This window comes from Cupressus sempervirens, chromosome 10 (assembly GCF_028749045.1).
Source record: "Cupressus sempervirens isolate cs-2001-9-10 chromosome 10, ASM2874904v1, whole genome shotgun sequence".
Taxonomy (NCBI): domain Eukaryota; kingdom Viridiplantae; phylum Streptophyta; class Pinopsida; order Cupressales; family Cupressaceae; genus Cupressus; species Cupressus sempervirens.
The window spans coordinates 791,314,615-791,337,167 of NC_143127.1; the positions used below are offsets into that span (position 1 = coordinate 791,314,615).

The 22,553-nt window shown below is 33.6% G+C and overlaps 1 protein-coding gene across 1 annotated transcript; it reads right to left on the reverse strand.

The window, feature by feature from the left end:
* Positions 1-12,911: 12,911 nt before the first annotated feature.
* Positions 12,912-19,010, reverse strand: LOC149536282 (putative serine/threonine-protein kinase PBL7). The gene is made up of 7 exons (XM_089804586.1): positions 17,837-19,010; positions 15,686-15,930; positions 15,451-15,583; positions 14,744-15,002; positions 14,031-14,163; positions 13,458-13,547; positions 12,912-13,373 (listed from the first exon to the last, which is right to left on the reverse strand). Exons 1-7 carry the CDS (start codon positions 18,084-18,086, stop codon positions 13,245-13,247), a joined length of 1,239 nt encoding a protein of 412 aa, XP_089660712.1. The 5' UTR covers positions 18,087-19,010; the 3' UTR covers positions 12,912-13,244.
* Between the last annotated feature and the right edge of the window lie 3,543 nt (positions 19,011-22,553).

Sequence of the window (22,553 nt, forward strand, 5' to 3'; positions counted from 1 at the left end):
ACAATATTTGAAATCCTTTAATCAAGGTTTACCTAACAATCATAGTGACTTAATAGTTTATGTAAATTAGGTTTAACTGGGTGACATTCTAATGGAATGTTCTAAAGTCCTCTAACAATGCCACTCCTAACAGGGTGATTAAATCCTTTAACAAGCTCACATTTAACAGGGTTGGCTACTAACAGGGATCACTTTAGAAGAGTGAAAATTAGTGACATGTTGCTAGTGTTTTTCCCAAGTTGGGTTTCCACATTGAATCCTAGTGTCAAACTTGTATGGATGTTGTTTATGATGTTTTACTAAGTAATGTTTACATTATCTAAGTCTATTATTTAGGACAGTGAATTGCTACTTGATGTTACTAAAGTTTATAGTAGAGACCAAGCTATGGAATGAGAAGATCTGGAGTTGATTAAGTGATTGTTTGTTCAATTGGCACATCTAGAACTTGGAGAACTAATTCACCCCTGCTCTGAGTTATTCTAAATATTCTAACAAGGGACATCACTCAAAAGGAAAAAAGAGAACATGGCTAATCTAGGTATAGCACATAACTTGGAAGGAATCTCAACTCTGAGATGTGGAGAATGGGGAAAAAGAAAAGAGGGAGAAAATCTCTAGTAGAACTAAGGGAAGTAACTGGGAATGCAGAAAACCAGAGAAAAATTCAAGATATTATGAAAGGCGAGAAGGGGAAGACCCTTCCCAATGAACATTGAGGCTAAAAAAATAGAATTTTAGGGGTCTAAATGCCCCTAACAAGAAGCTCTTACTCAAGAACAATCTAACATTATTTAATTCAGAATTAATAATGATCCAAGAAACCAAATTAAGTAAACAAGAAGGGGATAAAATAACCAAAAAACTAGGTAATTAGATTTTTTTTTGGTATAATCAAATGGAGCTTTAGGTGGAATTGGTATGATTTGGGATCCAAGAAAAATAGAATCTAAATGAATGGCGACAAGAAAGAATTGGATGGAAAACATGCATTCAATTCATCATTATAAATGTATATGGCCCAATTCAAACAATAGGAAAAAAAAACTCTTTGGAGTGAAATAAGTTACTTTATAAACTCACACCATGCTGAGAAATTCTAGGTTGGGGGAGATTTCAATGTCATTTTAGAAATGAATGAAAAAAGTAGGGGGTTGTAAACAATTTCATAATCAATGATGGATTTTAGAGAATGGTTTCATCGAGATAATCTCATTGATATTCCTCCAACAAATGGGCAATACATATGGTTCAATAGGAGGAGAGACTTTTGCCAGATAGCAGAGAGATTGGACATATTCATCTTCAAAGGGAATATGCAAACATTTGACTACATGGTACAATCTACTATACTACCCTATGTTGGTTCATATCACTTTCCAGTTAGCTTAGAGATAACATAACAACAAAAGCCAACAAGAAACCCTGTCAAGTGTGAAAACATATGGTTTCTAGATGAAAGTTAAATGGGAAATATCAAAAAATGGTCGTCAAAAAGTGAATTTGAGGGCTTTAGAATGTTATGCTTTGTATCCAAACTCAAACTACTAAAGGAAAATATTTTAAAATGGAATAAAAGACACTATAAGAACATCTTCAAAGGAAAATTACAAATAGAAGAAGAATTAAATTAGCTAAACAAAGAAGTCATCCAACATGGAGTGGACAATGATAAATACAAAAGAGAAAAAGAACTTATGCTTAAACATGAAAATATATTGACAAAAGAAGAGATATTTTGGAGACAAAAATCACGGGAAACATGGCTCCAGGAAGGAGATCAAAACACTAAATCCTTCCATAACAACACAATTGGAAATAGAAATGCAAATAGAATATCAAAAAGAAAAAATAATGAAGGAGATTTGGTAGACAGTCCATCACAAATTAAAAAAACTTTTGTGAATTACTATATAGATATTCTAAACAATTATGAACACTCAAACCTTACAACACAAAAAACAATGTTAGAGTCAATCCCTAAGTTGATCACAAAATAAGATAATAAAATTATAAATAAAGCATTTACGAAAGAAGAAATAAAAGAGGCCTTATTTAGTATGAACCCAAAAAAATCACTAGCGCCTGATGGCTTCCAAGCATTTTTCTTTCAAAAATGTTCGATGATACTGGGGGAGGATCTGTGGAGAGCCATAGAAGCCACTAGAAACTCGGGAACTCTCTTATCAGAAATAAAAAATACCTTTCTATCACTAATCCACAAGAAAAATGACCATGACAGTCCATGTGACTTTCATCTAATAGAACTTTGTAACACAATTTACAAGGTACTTACTAAAGAAATAACCAACATGCTCAAGACAGTTCTTCCTAAATTAATCTCAGAGGAGCAAACATGCTTTTTTCCTAATAGGCCAATATTGGATGGAGTAATAATCATACAAGAATTAATAGACTCAACACTAACTTAGAAAAAGGAACATATGCTAATGAAACTTGATATACAGAAAGCATATGACAGAGTGGATTGGAGATTTCTTTGTAAAACATTAGAAGCCTTTAGCTTTTTGAGACAATGGATTAACCTAATCTATAACTATATTTTAACCCCTAAATTCTCCCTCCTAATCAACGAAACCCCTGAGGACTTCTTCAGTTGAAGTAGAATTAGACAAGGAGACCCAATCTCCCCCTTCCTTTTTATCATTATGGAAGAATCTTTTGGTAGAGCTATAAAGAGGGCCCATGTAGAGAATAAGATTAAAGGAGTACTAGTCACACAAGAGGTAAATAACATTACACATCCACAATTTGCAGATAATACAATATTGCTAGGCTAACATACTTTAAATGAAGAAAGAAACTTCAAAAGTATCATCTCCACTTACATGGAAGCATCAGGACATAAAGCAAATGAGGAAAAATAAGATTTTTTTTCCTAAACACCAAAACAAAAATGGAAAATAATATTTTCCAAATAATGGGATATAGGAAGGGATCCTTCCCATGTAAATATCTAGGCATCTAGACAGAGAAAATGACGAGAGATGGTAAAACATGGGACCCAATCATTAAAAAATTGGGAAAGAAAATTAATAGTTGGAAAAGAAGATGACTCACCAAGGCAGGTTGGGCCACAAAGATCAAATCAATACTATCAACCATACCATCATATCACATGTCATGCTTCCCATTACCAAAAGGAGTTAAAAACAAAATAGATAGGAAATTAAGGGACTTCTTTTGGAAGGGGATAGAAGAAAAGAAAAAATAAGCTCTAATTAAGTGGGATAACATATGCAAACCCAAAAAATGAGGAGGGTTGGGAATCAAAAATCTTAGATGGCAAAATGAAGCTTTTGGAGCCAAACTAGCATGAAGAATGTATAAGGAAAGGGAGAATAAATGGGTTAAAATAATAGATCACAAATACCTCAATTCAAATGATCTTGTATCATTATTAGTCCCAGCCTTACATAAGGCAAGGAACTTATGTTTTCATTAGCCCCCATTAAATATTAATTTGTTTTAGAGACAAAAGCAATAACTAAGTTTTGTAGGGTCAGATTTAATAAATCAATTATGATCTGCTATTTTCAAATTTCTGATTGGCTTAGACCAAATTTGTTGGGTTAATGGATATTTTTGTCAGTAGAAAAATTAGAAAAATATGATTACTTAGGTGGTGGTTTGACCACGAATGCTTTTGTTGTGTAGTAGTATTTCTGTCATTTCACTATTAATTCTAACATTCAATTAGACATTATCTTGGCCAAGCTATGCAAAGGCTAATGGATGCCTCAAAATCTGGGATGTAGCCCACCATATATGTGATGCGTAAAGTAGTAGAGAGGAATATTGATACTCATGAGTATTTAAAAGATTAAATATGTGATTTTAATATTTTTAACTACACAAAAAACTTGTGAATTTTAAACGTAAAATTTTAAAAGTATTTATATATTTATTTTTTTAATTATATATTAATGTGTTTCATAAAAAAAAAAAATTTCATTACTCATATTTAGCTATGTGGTTGGTTTCGATATTTCTCAGAAATGTTATTTATTGTTGTTTTATATTTCAAAAATTAGTAAATGAAATAATTATATTTAGGAAGATAATATTTTAAAAAAATATATAAAATAGAAAAGAAACTAGTTTGTGAAATCTTATGCACATTTCCTTCTAACTTTTTCATCTTCATATTAACATTTCATACACAATCTAATAGTGTATGTATTAATTAAAATTATGTAATTTTAACAATTCAGGAAGCATGCGATTATAAAATGTGTAGATTGTGTAATTTTTTAAATCATTTGATAAAATCATATGTAGCACAATTTTCATCAACATGAAAATAGAGGGTACGATGTTAAAAATAGAGAGTACAATGTTAAGCAACCATCAGTGAAGACAAAAATTATGCAATAAGAAAAAGAAAAAGAAAAAGAATTAAAAAACTCATGATTAGACATTACTTGTGGCATATGTGTGTGTCATTTATGTATTTCATAAATAACAATTGGAACTAAATAATCAAATCCTTTAAATTTGAAGTTATACGTCATGGGCCATAAAAAGAAATTGTAGATTATGCTATGTTTTTGTATAAAAGTTCTATGTTTTTATCAATTACAAATTGAATTTATATTGCAAAATTATATAAAATTATTTGTAGATAATGATTCTGTTAAAGAAATTGAAGTTGCATAGTATACTACATCCCTTAAAGTAGGGACTTTAGCTCCACAAGAGCTCTTGTTTAAAACAATTTACCCCTAAAAGGCTCTAAAACATGGAACTTTATGATGCAATGTAGATCATTAATCAACAAAATTTTAACTTGGGATATTGGTTGTGGGGAGGAAGCATTATTCTGGGAAGACTCTTGGCATGGACTCCCCTCTCCTCACTCCTCCCCCTTACCATCTTCCATAAAAAAACAAATTAATCAATCTATGGGGTGCATATGTAAATACTAGAAATATAAAGTAGTCAATAACCAAAGAGAGACTTGGAAATGGAAGACCCTAGAAGAGACTAATATATCTAAATAAGAAAAACACCATGAGTATGAGCCATTCATTGGTAAAAAACAAGTCAATCATAAAGAGCGACATAAAAAATTGATACGGGGGGCTTCAAAAGAGGGGTCATACAAAGTAAAAATGGGATATGAACTTATTATAAACTCAAAAAGATGGGATAAGATTGCAATTCACCTAGCCCTTTGTTGGGACCCAACTTGCCTCCCTAAAGTAGATATCTTTCTATGGGCAACAATCCAAAATAGAATACTTAAAACAAATAGATTCAATAAAATTGGCTTTGAAGGCCCCTCAAGATGCCCTCTATGTAAAAGAGATTTCGAAACAATAGAACATCTCCTATACCAATGTAGCTTTACAAGAGAAAGTTGGTTATGGCTATGCAACAATTTAAACTAGTCATCAACACTACATTACAACCTATGGGAACACCTTAAAAGCTAGAATTTACAACAATCTTTGGGAAATATCACCATCGATCCTTTTATGGGATATTTAGAAAGAGAGAAACGTGAGAATTTTTTTAATGAAGAGATGCGACTACAAGCTTTTTAAAACAAAGTCAAAATAAACATCATTGAAGTTCTCAACAATAACTTGAGAAACACCACCAAAGAGGAAGGAACCTTTTATGAGTAGGAGACCTTAATTAAAAAGAATTGGAAGAAACTAATCAATCTCCTAATGGTTTATACTAAAACCAACAAGTAAGCTAAAGAAAAATGCAGGTGGGAACCCCCTCCCCCCACCAGGTGGGCAAACATAAATTTCAATGGAGCCTCTAGGGGCAACCTAAGTATAGTAGGAATAGGATGCTACATATCCTCTTGAGACACTTGGGTCATCAAATGAGCCAAATCATTAGGTAAGACATCGAATAACCTAGTAGAATAAGAAGCTTTAACAAAAGGACTCCAACTGATTTATGTCCAGGAATCAAGAAAATTATCGTAGAAGGGGACTCACAAATCATTTTAAATGCATAAAGGAAGAGAGACACACCAAATTGGACATTGAACTCAAAACTAGAAAATGTGATAAATATAGCAAACAAATTTGAAGAAATTAGGTGTCAACATATTTACATGAAAGGCAATAAGGAAGTAGATTTATTAGCAAATTTAGGAGCAGATGGGCAAGACTTCCTACACAAAAATATGGAGAACACTTAACAAAGCATACAATAGCTCAAAATAGAACCAAATAAAATTGGAAGCACTTAGAAAAATTAAGTAAAAAGTATATAAAAATAATTTAAAAATAACCTAACATTGATTTGTAAGGTAATCGACATTCCTAGAAACCTAAATCTAGCGAGGCAATGATTTTAGCATGGCAAAGGATAGTTGAAACTCAAAACCTAACATTATCAATCCAAAACACTATCTTTGATTAGGACAAGGACTTAAATAATCAACATTAAATTCACTAACTCCCTATATTAACCCATGAACTCCATGGATCAAACATATGGTGGGATATCATGTTGAGCAAGCAATCCCACACATGTGAATAGATAGCTCATAACTGGAAATTGGTACCAATTAATACCAAAGCTCTATAAAATAGACAACACATAAGGGGAAGGACGAACACAAGGCATTTTTCACTCAAGATCAAACATGAGGAAAGATTAATCAAAATTTTGGCACGAGGTTCAAAGTGGAGGGTAATTTGTCATTATTATAATTCAGTTATTTAAGGGTCTCTACAATATAGAATTCAAGCATTATCTCTAGTTTGTAAAGTCGAGAGCTGTAGAATTTAGCTTGTAGAATCCATTCTATATAGGATTGTGGGTTTCTTTAGTATGGAAACATCCATTAGAATGAAGCCAGGCTAAAGAGAAATGGCATTTTTGGGGGAGATTACGACACTCAGGATTGGCAAGATGGTCAAAACCAAGAATAGCTTGGTTCATAAGGAAATTAAGGTCATTGTGGGGGAAGAATTCTCTAACCTAGCAGATAGATCCAAGCATAATACTAACATTTTAGCGATGTTCATCGCTACCATCATGCATGTGGATAGGGATAAACTTGTCATTATGAATTTTTGTAGGGTTGTTTTTAAAGTGCCACTCATAAGGGAGTTAGACTTAGTCTTGGGAAACATTGATGACAACTTATGCATCCCAAAAAGGAGTGAGTAAAATGTATTGGACAATCCGGTTGAAGTCTTTTTGATCCTAATAATGAAGGATAAGAGGACTTTCATGCAGAGAATGGAGAAAATTACCCATAATTGGATGTTTCTACTAGTGGCTACAAACATCTACATTTGTGTTGATTGGAGGGGAATGGAATGATATCTTCACGAGGAAGCCCTACAGGGAATGTAGTGCCGATAGTAATCTTGGAGGCCTCTTTTGTCCATTTTGTTAGCAACCCTTAAGTTTAATTCCTGTATTTCATCAAGCCCACATGGCTATTTATTCTCATTTTGTGTTGTCATTTTGTTAAGATTCTATTAGATTGGCCATTTTACATTCGAGGTCAATTTATGGTTCAACTTATCTCATTCCAACTTCAGTACGTACATAATGTATCTTCACAAGGAAGACCTATAGGGAATGTAGTGTCAGTAGTAATCTTGGAGGCCTCTTTTGTCCATTTTGTTAGGAGCCCTTAAGTTCAATTCATTTATATCATCAAGCCCACATGGCTATTTAGTCTCATTTTGTGTTGTCATTTTATGTTAGATTGGCCATTTTACATTCAAGGTCAATTTACAATTCAACTCTTCTCATTCCAACTTCAGTATGTACACAATGTAAATTTTTAGAAAAGTGTATATGATGTAGCAAGCCTAGATGCTTCCCTCGAAAAGTTTGAGCATATTACTAGTATGTACACCTTGTTTTGATAATATTAATAGAATCAGGTCTTTATTCATTTAGAATGGGAATCGTGAACGAATCACGTGTCCTCAATTTTCTCCATCTATCATTATATGCATAAACAAACATAATAATGTATAGTTCCAATATCAATAAAAAACTTCTTTTAGCACTATAATCTGGCTTGTATCTGTATGAAACATCAAGGGTTATATCAATATTTAAGATAGCAATGATGCTAATCAATTTTAAAAGAGGCACTCAATCGTATGGAGAATGCTACTCAATAATGAGAGAAGCAACGGTTATAACAATGATAAATAACAGGAGACTAATGTCTTTTGAATTATGAAATATGTATATTTGGTTTCTAGTTTTTTGCCCATCTAGAATAGAGTTTCATACATTAAACTATTTTCTAATTCTTAAATGGTAAATAGAAGCTTTGATCCAAGAACACCAAAACTTTGCTAGATCCTTAACCAGATATCACTATAAGCTAAACAATTAATTAATGTAATTCTTATTCATTCTATCTCATAACGAATCCCCATGTGAGAATATGGTCAATCATGACATTAGGTAATCCAAATCTTAAAACTATAGCTACAATAGCAATTGAGCTCAATAAACAAAAGGAGTATTGGTCAACATATTTAATTAACCTACCCAAATCAGGGCATCATAATTTACACTAGATCTGATATAAGGAAAAGAGATTTTGGTAGCCCACAATGAATTAATTTTATTTTCAAAGGTCTCTTCATCACAATGATTGGAAGTTATGTCATGCACGTAATTAAAAAGCAATTAAACAAATTGCAAATAATCTAATACTAATAGTTCAAGTAGATAAAGTTGGATACCAATAATGGGAACAAAACCCCCTAATGACAAATTATCCCTTACAGATGGAAACTTTCACAATAAAAATGGTTTAACAAGGAAATTTGAAGCTCAATACTAAATCCAATCCCAAACAAATTCTTTAAAACTCGTTTTAAAATTCTTTATACTAGATTTTGTTTAATTCTATTGACTAAGTGATACTACAACACCCTCAATTCCAATCTTTCAATTACATTTATTAAAATCATCCAACTGTAGCCTAGTTTCTAATTGGATAAATATGAATACACAAATTAAACTAACCATAGGGAGAAGAGGAGTAATTGAAGGATCAACACAAATACTTGCTCTCCCCTCTTCTGGGATTCTATGATATACTAAAACATCCATTTAATAAGCCTCAAACTACCATAGTCATTGACACTCACTAATCTCTTATTGGTTGAAGATTAAAGATAAAAAAATATTACAATTTTGGTACAGAGAATGATTTGCAATTTAACTTTGATTTCCTAATAAGACTAACGATTTAAATGAGCTTGAAGGTTCTGATAGAATGCAGGGAACATGAAGATAGCAACAAACTCCTTAAGACTAAGGAATGAAGATGGAAATAACTACCTATCCAAGCAACACTATATCAAGACACCAAATATTCTCAGAAATAATCTGGAGAACGATGGAAAGAAATGCATTTCTAAGCACAAATGCAACCAAGGCAATTATAAAATCATGCATTCAAACAAATTCCGCTAAGAAGCAAGATCTTCCTAAATTTTGTAAATTGGGTTATGCTCCTTTCAACTTTGTAAAAGTGTATAGGACGAAAGTCTCGAGCAAGACTCAAGGTTTTCTTCTCTGTTCTTTCCTATCAGTGCTCGTTTGAACGAAGTACATGTAAAATTTTCCTTTAATAATATATTTATATGGCTTTAGCCTTTTACTGATTAAAAAAATCAACGATTAATCCAAAAACCATAAATAAGCATTCTACCAAGCAAATTACAAAGTCAAACCACATGAGATGCATAAAGAAAACTAACCAAAGTGAAAGTCAAGCAACATATGCATAGAAAGGCTCATAGGTTTAAAAAGGGCAGACAGTGAGGTATGAGTCCTCCTTGCAAGACAAGTATATAGGTTATGATTGGGATTGAATCTGATCATTAACTTCTCATTTTTACCGTTGAGTTATTGAAATAGGGCATGCTCATCCTAGAATCTCAGGGAAGTCGATGCTTGGTACCTACAGCCTGCATAAAAGATGAGCATGTGATGGGCAATGGTACATCATGTAGATCCTGACTAGCAGATGACTACAACTCCCTCCCTCGACCACATTAGATAGAATGTAAAACAAACATGCGCATCATACACATGCAAGTATGGGGTAAGTACCATAATAAATCTCGTGTACAAATCATCGCATGCGCAAATATAATAATTAATCATTATGAATATAAGATAATCATCATTTACAAACCTATCTTACAACATCATCATGAAAGCAACTATATTTACTAACTAGGAATCATTAAAGAATCATTCATGTGCAATAACCATAATCATCAAATAACATGTGAACTATAATCAACTAAGTAATTCTTTTCTGATATATATATATATATATATATATATATATATATATATATATATATATATATATATATATATATATATATATATATATATATATATATATATATATATATATATATATATATCAAATAGGTTTGAAACTAACATATGCATGAAATAGACCTAAAAGAGTTTGACAAATAGAACAGTAAAGAAAACTATGGATGGGCATTACATCGGTTCCTGGCATTGGTGGGGGTCGAGGGTTCTACCTTTAGTAAGAATGTGTTTCCATCCCTAAAATTTGATGTTACTTGTGGACAAAGTTATGCATGTGCTCATAGATCTAATACTATCCCTCCAAAGGTGAATGCTTGACCTATTGTGTATGCCAAGGCCCCCCCTATGGTGAATTGTGGCCTTGATGTAGTGGATAATTTCGATTTCTACCAACATTGTGGGTTGGGCTATAGATTCATTAGTCTTCGACCCTCTCTTCATGATCTTTTTTTGGTATCTAATTCTCAGTAATCACTTGTATTTGGTGACATTGAGCTTTCCCCTTGTGCAAAAGGGTTTTTTGTTATTATATTTTCTTCTTTTGAAGATAACGATTTAGTGTTCAACAAGTTGTGGGTTGGTGGAATTAGTCTCTATGTCAAACCTTAGACAATCTCTTCAACCCTCTTACTAAAACACTTAATGTGCACCCAATGTAGTTCGTCTTCCCAATCTTCCTCTCCATTTTTTGAAGATGTCTTGCTTTGAGGCCATTGGTACCTCTATTGGTCATTTATTGAAGGTAGATGAAGCTATGAAAATAATGGAATACTCTACATTCACATGCATTTTGGTAGACATGGATATCTCCACATAACTTCCAAGGGATGTGGTGCTCATGATTAGGGAAAGGCCTTGGATTAATCAAGCTCCAAATTATGAGGGCCTTCCTTTTTGATGTTGACATTGCTTCTCTATTGGGTATATGGCTACACGTAGTTCTTTTTTGGGTCATATCGGTGCTGCTTCTCAGTGGAAGGATGCAAATCAACTTCATTTGATGGTCTGAGCTTTTGAGTCTACCTCTAACGACTCCTCACTAGTTGGTTTTGAGAACATTTCTACTACAAATCTAAGTGATGCTCTTACTCCAAACCTAAGTGTTGCTTTTATTGTTAATCTAGATCTTGCTTGAGTTGCAAATTTAGGGGATGCCTTGCTAGTACTTGTGTGGTCCCCTCTAACCATGAGAACCATTCCTCACCTTTTGTTTCTATTTATTATCAACTCCAAGTTTTTTGTTGCCACTATACAACTCTCTCAACACTTAAGCCATTGTGCTAAGAACTACCCTAACAAAGTTTCTTCCATTGGGGAATCTACGGATGACATCATTGAGACAATCAACCTACAATACATGAACAATTATTCTTTTAACTCACACTCATCTTTACTTGTGATGTGAGTGTGACCTTCCCACCCTTGTGTAAGGCTTTTGGCCTTTGTGCTAAGTGTACCAATTTCTATCTTTGACAACATCCATTTTGGTCTTGATTGATCATTGATGGCCTTTACTTTACAACACCCCTTTCTTCGCATTATTTTCTCTCTTGACATCTTAAGCTTGTGGTTGTGTAGAGGTCAACCCCCTTGTTAGGCTACTCTAATAATAAAAAAACATACATTCACATAACTTATACAATTTGTAGATTAATGGTAAAACACTATCTCTTTGCCTCGAAACAATATACCAAATAAATGTACATTAAAAACTTATTAATTTATTCTACTTAATAACATCCTTAATAGATTTCCTATTTTAATCATTTATTTGATTATTTAATATATTGATAATTTAAAAATATTACCATTTTAACATCACTTAATATTATTTCAATCAAATTAACTTTCTGAAACAATGATTATTTTTAAAAAAAGATTAAATAATAATTTTAAAAAATTGTACTTAAAATAACCCTCATGAAATTCATAAAATTAGATAATTATTTTTTAACTATTAATTTTAACAAATAATATCTAATAACAAACATTGCCTAGAACTCTAGGCATTGCTTGCAAAAATCGTTCAAATCAGTCTCTAAAACTAATGATGTAATCAGCAACAAAAATTAAAAACAAATATACATCACTCTTAACTTGAAATTGATCAAAAACATTCCCGATTTGTTTGACATTTATTAGAAATTAAAATTCAAGCAAGCATTTATTGTTCGCCGAACGACTTCATGTTTGCTATCTAAAATAAAGTGACAAACAGAGATAATTACTTCTTGTGACAGCAAATGGCAGCCAAGATCCATCCCCATGATCATTCATGGAGTTATATAAAATATCATTAAATGCTGGCTTATTGTACTACTACTATAATTTAGCTGCATAAATTCTGGTAAAAAATATATAATGACGGGCTTCTATAATATTTAGAATAAGACTTCCAAATTTGGTTAGTTATTCTACTGCTATGCTGAGGCGCAAACAAATATCTTTTGTGTAGTATTCATTCATGTTTTCTGCTTTTCTTTTGCCTTTCCTGTTCTTGAATAATTTTTTGGTTCTTTTTTAATATATCACATTTCATGGTTTTCATTAACTGAATGAATGATACACAGTTGAATCAATAATCAATACATTTTAAATATTGACAATTATTAATATACAACATCAATAAAAAGTCCAGGCTATGTTACACTGGATTAATGGAACATGTGTAGAAGATGGCTCATGAATAGAAACAGCTACATCATGAATCTCAATGTTGGGTTTTAACATTTTACTAATTTTGTAGATTAAGGTGGAATCTGAAAAGATGATCTAAGTAATGGCTGTAATGAAAGACCGTGCATTCAGACCTAAACTTCAAAGGGCGTTAATTCTTTTTCTTTTTCTTCTTTCCCTTGTGCTCTTTTTCTGTTGAGTACTAAGGTGGAATGTCAATGGGGAAGTTAGAAATGGCGGTGGTTTTCAGATCTAGAACGTTGCCTTACAAGGGGGATGAGAGACTGCACCACATCTGTCATAAAAGGGCGATAATCTGCTTCTGGTTGGACACACATGGCTGCAATTGCTGCAACCTGCATTAAATGTAATCTAGGTGATATTGTTCACATGAAGAAATCAAAATAAAAAATCATAAGATATGAACCCTAGTTAATTACCTGTACTAGTTCCTTAGTAGAAAACTGTCCTTGTAGTGCAGGATCAACCATTTCAAAAACCTTATCTCTATCCGTAAGACGAGGAAGAGCCTAATTCACATATGAAATGGATGATACTCAGAGCGATTACACATGATCATGAGAGTTGGGCTTGATCATAACAAATTTGTCAAGTTCACATATGCTGCTTAAATTTTTTTTTGAAGATTTGAAACTGAATCTCGAGGAGAATATTGACAATGGGATTCCATAGACCGACAATTGATAATGAGAATACAGATTGACAATAAGATTTCATATTGAACTGTGTTTTGGTTGAAGATTGTTTCAAGATTCAATTGTGTGTTGGTTTTTGAAGATGCAAAAACTAGTATGCAATTGAATCTAGAAGCAATCTTCAATCAATTTCATGGACTGGGGAAAATTAATACATTTGAATTGTGTTTTACTGGTTCACGGCCTCAATTTCTTGGAAATGTTACCAATCAATCAATGGTAAAGCAGATCTCATAAAAACTTGTGAATCTCCATAAGAGTGCAGAGAGACATGGAAAAGTAATAAATGTCGCTTACCCATGAGACAAGAATGCCTTGGCCAGGAGGCCTCTTCATATCTACAGGCACTCTGCCAGTTATAAGCTCTAAAAGCACAACCCCATAACTGTAAACATCAGATTTTGTTGTCAAGTGTCCAGTCAAGACATACCTGAAAACATGTCAATAAGGTGAGATGGTGTCAAATTTAATGTTGTATTCATGTATATTGTATAATATATAATGAAAAATACAATAGCGTAGAAAATTGCAGCAAAGAGCAAAACACGCGTGAAAAAATCTGATAAAATATAGAAGGTAAAAACCATTTACTAAATTTAGTAATTATGACTTGTCCAGCTATGGGTGATAGACTTGTCAGAGTTACTATTTTTTGCAATTCACCAAAATGACTTGCTATTTATAGGAAGTTAACTCATATAAACTTTCTAGTTATAGTAAGTCTTTACAAATTATGCACCTTTGGCATGAAGCCTTCAATGTTTTCACCTTACGGTGAGTGCCTCAATGGCACACTACATAAACATTTATGATGACTCAACCCCTTTTGATGACTCAACCACAACTAGATGATGAATATGATGACTTCACGTTCTAACATAGTATACTTCAAACAAAACGGAATGAATACTTCAAACATAACGGAATGATGAATATGATGACTTCACGTTCTAACATTGTATACTTCAAACATAACGGAATGAATGATAAAGAGAAAAGGCAGTACTCACTCTGGTGCAACATATCCTTGAGTTCCCAAGACACGAGTTGATACATGGCCATTAATTTTATCAGAGCCCAGCCTGGCCAAACCAAAATCAGACACTTTGGCTTTGAAATTCTCATCCAGCAGAATGTTACTGGTTTTAAAGTCTCTATGGATAACAGGAGGTGTGACTAGTTCATGAAGGTATTCAAGACTTCGAGCTGCATCCAGAGCTATTCTCAGTCGTCTTTCCCACCCTAGAATCGGAGGATTGTCTTCAGAACCTGGTTAACATTTTCCATTTAATATAATTTGACCAATGAAAGTGTAATTAACATTATCAGGTTTCTACAATTATGTCAAGCAATTCTTATTCTGGATTCGACTGTGTGTGTTTATTTCGCATCTGCACACAATCGAATCGAGAAAAAGAATTGCATCAATGAAAGTGTGTTGCACACAACTTTAAAGAATGAAGAATGAAATCAAAATATAACAGATCTTCACTGCACTCTGTTTTTCACCATACAAAATCACTAGTAAGTTAGGTAATTCAGTCCCTGCTACAATTCTCAATTCTGTATAAATGTGAGTAACAAATAGATGTTGTTTGTAATGAGTATGAATGGTGTGTGTGTGTGCTAGGGGTGTATGTGTGTAGCCCAAGGAGAACTAGAACCTATTAAAAAACACCAAGAATAAAAGATATAAGTTTGTCATAATGGATCTCACCATCTGAGTAAAGATGGTCCTGCAAACTTCCATTGGGCATGTATGCATACACTAATAAGCGTTGGTCTAGATCAGCACAGTATCCAATTAATTCTAGTAGATATGGAGAATTGAGTCTGCTTAGGATGTCTACCTGTAAACAAATATAGCCACATTCCAAAAGGTCAAGTCTTTGAACCAGCAGCAGCAGCTTATTGGAAATTCCATATAGAAGGATAAAGATTTGTAGTTGTACCTCCACTCTAAATTCATGTTCCCCTTGCTTGCCATGTCTGTCAAGTTGTTTAATTGCTGCAACTCTGCCATCTGGTAGTATTCCTCTATAAACGGATCCGAAACCGCCATGGCCAATCAAATTGGTTGAACTGAAGTTGTTGGTTGCAAACTGAAGCTGTCTATATGTAAAAACCTGTGCTCCTGTATGTACAGAATTCACATGCATGGCAGAAAGAATGTGATCCCTGGAGCTTGCATCTGAGTCTGCTACACCAATAAGTATCCCCATTACGAAAAACCCAATAATGCAATGCATATCCTCTTAACCTATCATCACCTAAAAATTAAAACATCTGGATGAAAACTTTGAAGAGACAAATAAGTGCTAAACAGTTTCTGAATTCAATTGTATACAGATTTTTTGCATGGGAGGGAATTAAACAGTGTAACACCAGTGCTGAGGTATGTCCGGATAGCGGGAAGGCTGAACAAGTTTCCGGGATGGGAGACAATGGGCCTTAATTTTGGGACAGCAGGGGGATGGCGGCAAGGGGATGACAAAACAGGGAGGGTGCTGTATAGGTATACTATACATATAGAACTTGAAACGATGTTTCAGTATACCATAGCAAATTAAAATACTTGAAAATAGCATAATTGCAACACAAGACAGAAACTTTGAACATTCAACATAGCAACATAGTACATACCCAACAGTAATATTCAAAAATCAAAATTCAAAGAGAAATTCAAGTACCCATCCAAGCAGCGGCATGGTTGTGGAATGGCAGAAGTGGGGATATTCAGGTACTACAAGTACCTAGGGACGTCTTGGGGACGGGTACTTTGAGGTTTGGGAGGGGGTGTGAGTCCCCGTGTTTCACTGGATTTAACTATTGATGAAGAAGTTTCTACACAATCGAATCCAGAAACTGCTTAGCATTCTAACAGATTGTGTTCTGAAACAAATAAAGTTTGCTTGGACCATCAAAGGAAATAATGCCCCCCAATGGCTACTCTGGGAACCTAACCATGCTGAGTCTATAGAGTACTTTAAGCAGCATCAGATGTACAACTAGCGTGCAATCAATGAAAATTTAAGAATGAAGAATCAATTAGTAAGGCTTTAAGATTTGAATAGTGCAAACAGTTTGTTGAGGTTGAGAACTCAATAAGGAGTACAAATCGGCTTGCATAACATACACATGATTTGCAGTATGACAGCTTAAGGTAATGGAAGTTAAGTCTAGCTATATGAAATGCAGTCAAGCTATGGTGACAGGTAAGTTGCAGCGAAGATAAGTTGGCATTGATGGAATACATATAACTTGTAAGCATAACACTGAGATAGATTGCAAATAAAATCTTATGGTTAATAGAACACATTGACTTATGTTAACAATAGCCGGATCACAACTAGGTGTGAAAAAGAAAACATATGTGGATCTTTTACTGCAAATTTTTGTAAAGTTTCGTTGATCCCCAAAGGATCTTCCATAGACAAAATAAATATGTTACATGTGTATCCTAGTCACTGTAAAGATTCCAGAAAAAGGTAAGTCTTTGTTGCACTAGTAGAAGAATAGACTTAATCACTTCTACTTGTCAGCTCGAGAAATGCTAATGTTCCTTGGTCTATTGGTGAAGTTGAATGGTTCTAAATGATTCTTGCTGAAAGCATGGCTTGGGCATAATAAAGAAGATTGAGGTTGGAATCGTGCCCTGACTACTCGATTATTTGGCTCTTGATTATTTGGCTGAGCATTCTGAGTGTAATAGCTCTATTTTTCTGAAATTTATTTGTCTATCATTCTTATTTAACCCTCTATTAGAGCATCGTATTTGCAACCAGAGAAACCCCCTATCCTTTAAAGCATAAATGCTTTCTTAGTTTTTCCTGTCTTGCATTCTAGCCTACCCCTGAATTTGAGATTTCTGTAGAGCATTGCAGATGGAAACTGAAACAGAGAAACATAATGCTACGTTTCTTAAGTTTACCCATCTAACATTCTAGTCTACTCTTGAATTTAAGTGTTCTGTAGGACGTTGTGGATAAAAACCAAAGAAATCAACAAAAAAAATAATGGGAAGAAACAGAGAGCGTCACAATCCTCAAGAACTCTTCATACCCATACAAAGAAAAATGAAACGTTTGAGTAAATCACCTCACCTGGTGTGTTAGAACGGCGGTAAACTTCACCACTAAAGGGTAATGCAGCTTCCATTCTTTTTTTGCGGCGTATGCAACAATAACAGCTGCCCCCAATTGCTACCATTGTTACAGCCATGATACCTAAGACGAGTGCCGCTATTACAATGGGTCCATGTGCCACATTCCTGTCATTTGGCCCTCTTTGCACAGTTAAAGATTCAACGGTAGGAGCAGGAGATGGAACAAAACCTCTGATCTCGTTCATCATCACTGGCACATTACATTAAATGTATTCCAACTGAAGCAAAGCAGGCAGAGAGAGAGAGAGAGTTCAACCATACGGACAAATCAAGTTCAGGAAAGCATAAGAATATCCAGAGAACAAGTTTTACGCAATATACGTAGTCAACACGCCGTTGGGCAGTGTAGAAGCTGTCATGTATCAAGATCTAGGGAAGTAATTAGGAATGCGAGCTGCTTTAATGGGCGACCCAATTCAAGATTAGTTGAATGGTCAAATCAATAATTTAGATTAGTGGGGATTAAGAAAAGAAAGCAACCGTGAATACAGATGAGAAAGGCAAAACAATCACGAATTCCAGACGTGAAGAGACTTTCGTGGGCGGCGAGTAGTTACAGCAATTAAATCCAGTTACACTCTCTGCCTACTCAAAGACAGCTTATCTAGAGAATTTATTGCTCCATGTCAGCGCTTTGTGAGGGAAGGAGAATGGGGAAATCCTTTGCGACTAAATTGGAGAAGAATTTAATGCTCCTTGTGAGAATCATGTAATTCAAATTTGATTAACATATATATATTGGTTTTTTAAAGGGTTCTGCAGAGAAGCATCATTCAGTCCGTTCAAAAATTGGAATTAAATATTTGTGAATTTAAGTTCGCTCTAAGCCTCTTTCGAAGAGAAGACACAAAATTGAATCTTTGAAAAGATTTATAAGCTGGAAAGCCTTAAAAACCGCACTGTTTATAGATGATGTATTGTACTAACAAAACTATATCATCCAAGCTGCTAGACTAAAATTGTCGACCAAATACAACAAAATGACAGACCCTAGACAGAGGCCTCCCTGAATTTCCACTGGCTTAATCCCGTAGAAATTCCTTTTTGAGTATGTTGAATTAATTTTTCTGGGAACAATATTTTCATTTGATGCCTTATGAGATCATCTTGATGGGACGGATGATGGAAACTGAACTATAATTATGGGAAAGATAATATAACGTGGAAATGGGGTAACTGTAATTGAAGTGGCAATGGAAATGTATCTGTCAGAAGGGATGATAAACGTCATTATTGACTATCCAATCAGAGAGATGATACTTATTTGGAGTCTTCAGTTTCAATATTTTCTATTGGTCGATTATATTTCTATCATCTATCATGAGGATGAGGATGGAGATTGTTAAGAAATATAGGATTAGTAGGAAGGGGCATCTATCAACATCTTTGAAAAGTGTCTTGTTTAAATTATCAATAGTTTTGCAATTAAATTTATGAAAATTTTAATTAAATATCTTGATAAATAGTTTTAGAGAAAAAATATTATATGACAAAAAAATGGAGCGGAAAAGTAGGTAGAGGTGAAAAGTAGAATGACAAGATATATTGTCTTTTTGCTATAGATGCAAATTCAATTTCACTCAAACTTGAGAAGGCAAATTTGTTGTAGACAGGGATAATGGAAGAATTAAGGAAACAAGAAAATGGGAGAGGAAATGCTCTGATAGCAAGCCAATTCAAAAAAATTCTACTTGAATTCACATCGACTACAACTCCAAATTTAGACATAAAAGTTTTGATAAAGCTTTGCAACCCAATTGCAATAGAAAAGAGTACCGAATAAATAGACATATTGGTAAGAATAGAGACCTGCACACAAAATTGCCTTTTGGTAGCTAGGGAATGGGGAGAGTAGACAAAGGATGAGAATGGTATACCCTAGTAGAGAAGAATTATAAAGTTATGGTCATTTTGTCAAGAATTCTAGATCTTATTTGGGGGCACTTCAAAGAATATGGTCTATATTTGAAATTGAATGGAGGAGAATATGTGGTGGACATAATTACTAATTGGTGGGAACAATAATATGAAAAATGGGTAAGTACTAGAGCCCTAGCTAATGATTTCTTTCTAATCTATTGTGGTGATTTTTTTGAAGAAATAATTACTTTTTCAAATGCTTCTATTCTATGAGGGTTTTGGTTTTTATCAAATAGACTTGGAACGTATTTTGGTCTAGTAAACCACAAACCTAGGCAATTTCCAAAGTGGATTAGATTAAGAAACTTACTTTTGGAATACTAGAACCTAGGCACCCTAGAAAAGATTGGGGATGCATTAGGATCCCTCATAGGTATAGAGGAGGATTTCTTTAGAAAATATGAAGTGATGCAAAAATCTATTCTATCTAAACAACAATTTAAGATATTTAGATAATTTAGAGATCATCATAGAAAAAGGGAAATAGAAGCAAAAAATGGAAGTTGATTTTAAAGAAACAAAAGGGTAGTGTGCTCCTAAATTAAGATTCTAAATTAATTATTTTGGGAATGAAGAAGAAATACACAAGGAGAAAGAGATTGCTCAGATTCTCGATCACATGGAGAAGAACAAAATATGAGTAGAGAATACATGCCAACTCTACTAATCAAAAGAAGAAGGGGAAATGCTTGAGTTGAAATTGGGGTTCTTGGAAGTAGGTAGAGACACTATTGAAAATATTGAGGAAACACAAAGGAAAAGGATGTAAGGTCTAGAGAGAAAGAAGCATTAAGTGAGGAAGAGCTAAAATTTCTCAAATAGGAAGTTGAAGCCCAAGAAAAAGAAATGGGTAGATGTTTGTCTTTGAAGAAATAAAAAAATAAAATCATTATTTTGAGGATTTGGGGACAAAGAAAGGAGGATGGATTGAGTCTTATCACATACAAGATGGAAAGATACATAGGTGATATATATGAACTTAGTCCCGAGAAAATTGAAAAGGTCTCTTGAGAATCTAGACATAAGATAAGCAAGCAACCACAACAAGAGATATTGGGATCAAATGAGGAAATTAGGAACTCAAAGGAAAGAGTAGATGACACGATTCAAGAGGGACAAAATAGAAACAATGTGGAACTTGATGCAGTTGGTGAATTTGTAGGAATCTCCCAAATCCTACAAGAAGATAATAAAGAGACAACTGAGAAAATCCTTATTTATTTTATAAAAATAATAGGTTTACATTAAATGGAGGAAGCAAATCATGAAGCCCTTTTTGGTGGTGATAAATTTCAACACGAGGATGAAAATGGGGAATAACAAATAGGAAAAAAGACTATTTCAAAATATAGAAAACAAGACTAGACTAGATTGTAAGAAGTTGTATGGAAAAGCGAAAGGTAGAAATTCCTTCTCAAAACTGAGATCAAAAGATGAAGAGGTAGGGGATTAAGATGAATCACAACAATTTTAAAAATAGGTAAGGTCAATACCCTTACATAGGATTCATGATGATGCTAAAATGGAATTATAGGGGATTGGATACCCTTAAGAATTAGTGTTTGGTTAAGCATTGAATTTCAACATCAAAAGCTAACATTATCATGATACAAGAGATAAAAATAACTAATGAGAAAATGCAATTACTGGAAAGTGGAGCAGATTCAATCATAAGGGGCCTCAAGGAGGCATGCTATCCTTTGAAAACTAGGAGGATTGTCCTTCGAAAAAATGGCTAATGGAAGGAGTTGAATTGGAGGAAGAATCAAGGCCTTAATATCAAACTTAAGTTGTAATTAGTAAATGTTTATGGTCCAATCAAAAACATTCTAAAAAATGGGAACTACGAGAAGAAGTCAATACTTTCTTAGTATCTTTCACATCTCCTCGAGAGACTTCAATCCAATACTACATTTTTTCAGACAAAAGAGGTGGGATATAGAGAGCTAATCAATCACAAATAAATTTTATGGAGTGGTTTTAGAGTGTAGCTTAAAGGAATTAAATTAGAGAATGAGATTTATACATGGAATAACAAGTGTATGGATTTCAACCAAATTGGACAAATTTTTCTTTTATCGGGATCTTTCTAAATTCTCATTTGGTGTTAAGGCACCCCTCATTTTTAAAATGTATTTGATCACTTTTCAATGTAATTAATTATAATGAGAAAAATAAAACCAATAGGATGCCCTTTAAAAGTTTAAAATATGTAGACGAGCGATAAACTTTTGCAACATGATGTAATGTGTAAAGTGTGTTACACCACAATGCAATAGAATGCACCACACCTACACATATAAGTAGGACTAATACTAAGATTCCTCCACAAGGAAAATTTGATTAGTATAAAGGGAAATACTAATACACGATCTCCTTAACGCAAATGTCTCTTGGATTTTGTTCCTTCTTTCCCTATGATGAGGAATAATAATGAGATGCAATCTAATCTATGAAAGTAAGTATTATGAAACTACAAGAAGTAAAGGATTCTTACTAAGATTCAAACCTCAAAAGAAAACTATCAAAATATGTCCAAAATTAAAGAAGAGTAGGATCTAAAACTTGTTGATTGAAAACTTGCAAACCTTGATAATAGAGAAGCTCCAAGTAAGGGATGACCTAGAGGGTCAAGGATAACCTAGTAAGGATCAGCCTAAGGTAAGGGTTGACCTAGTAAGTGATTATGTTGATCTTGACTTGATCTAAACAAAAATTTATAAGATTTGAAAATC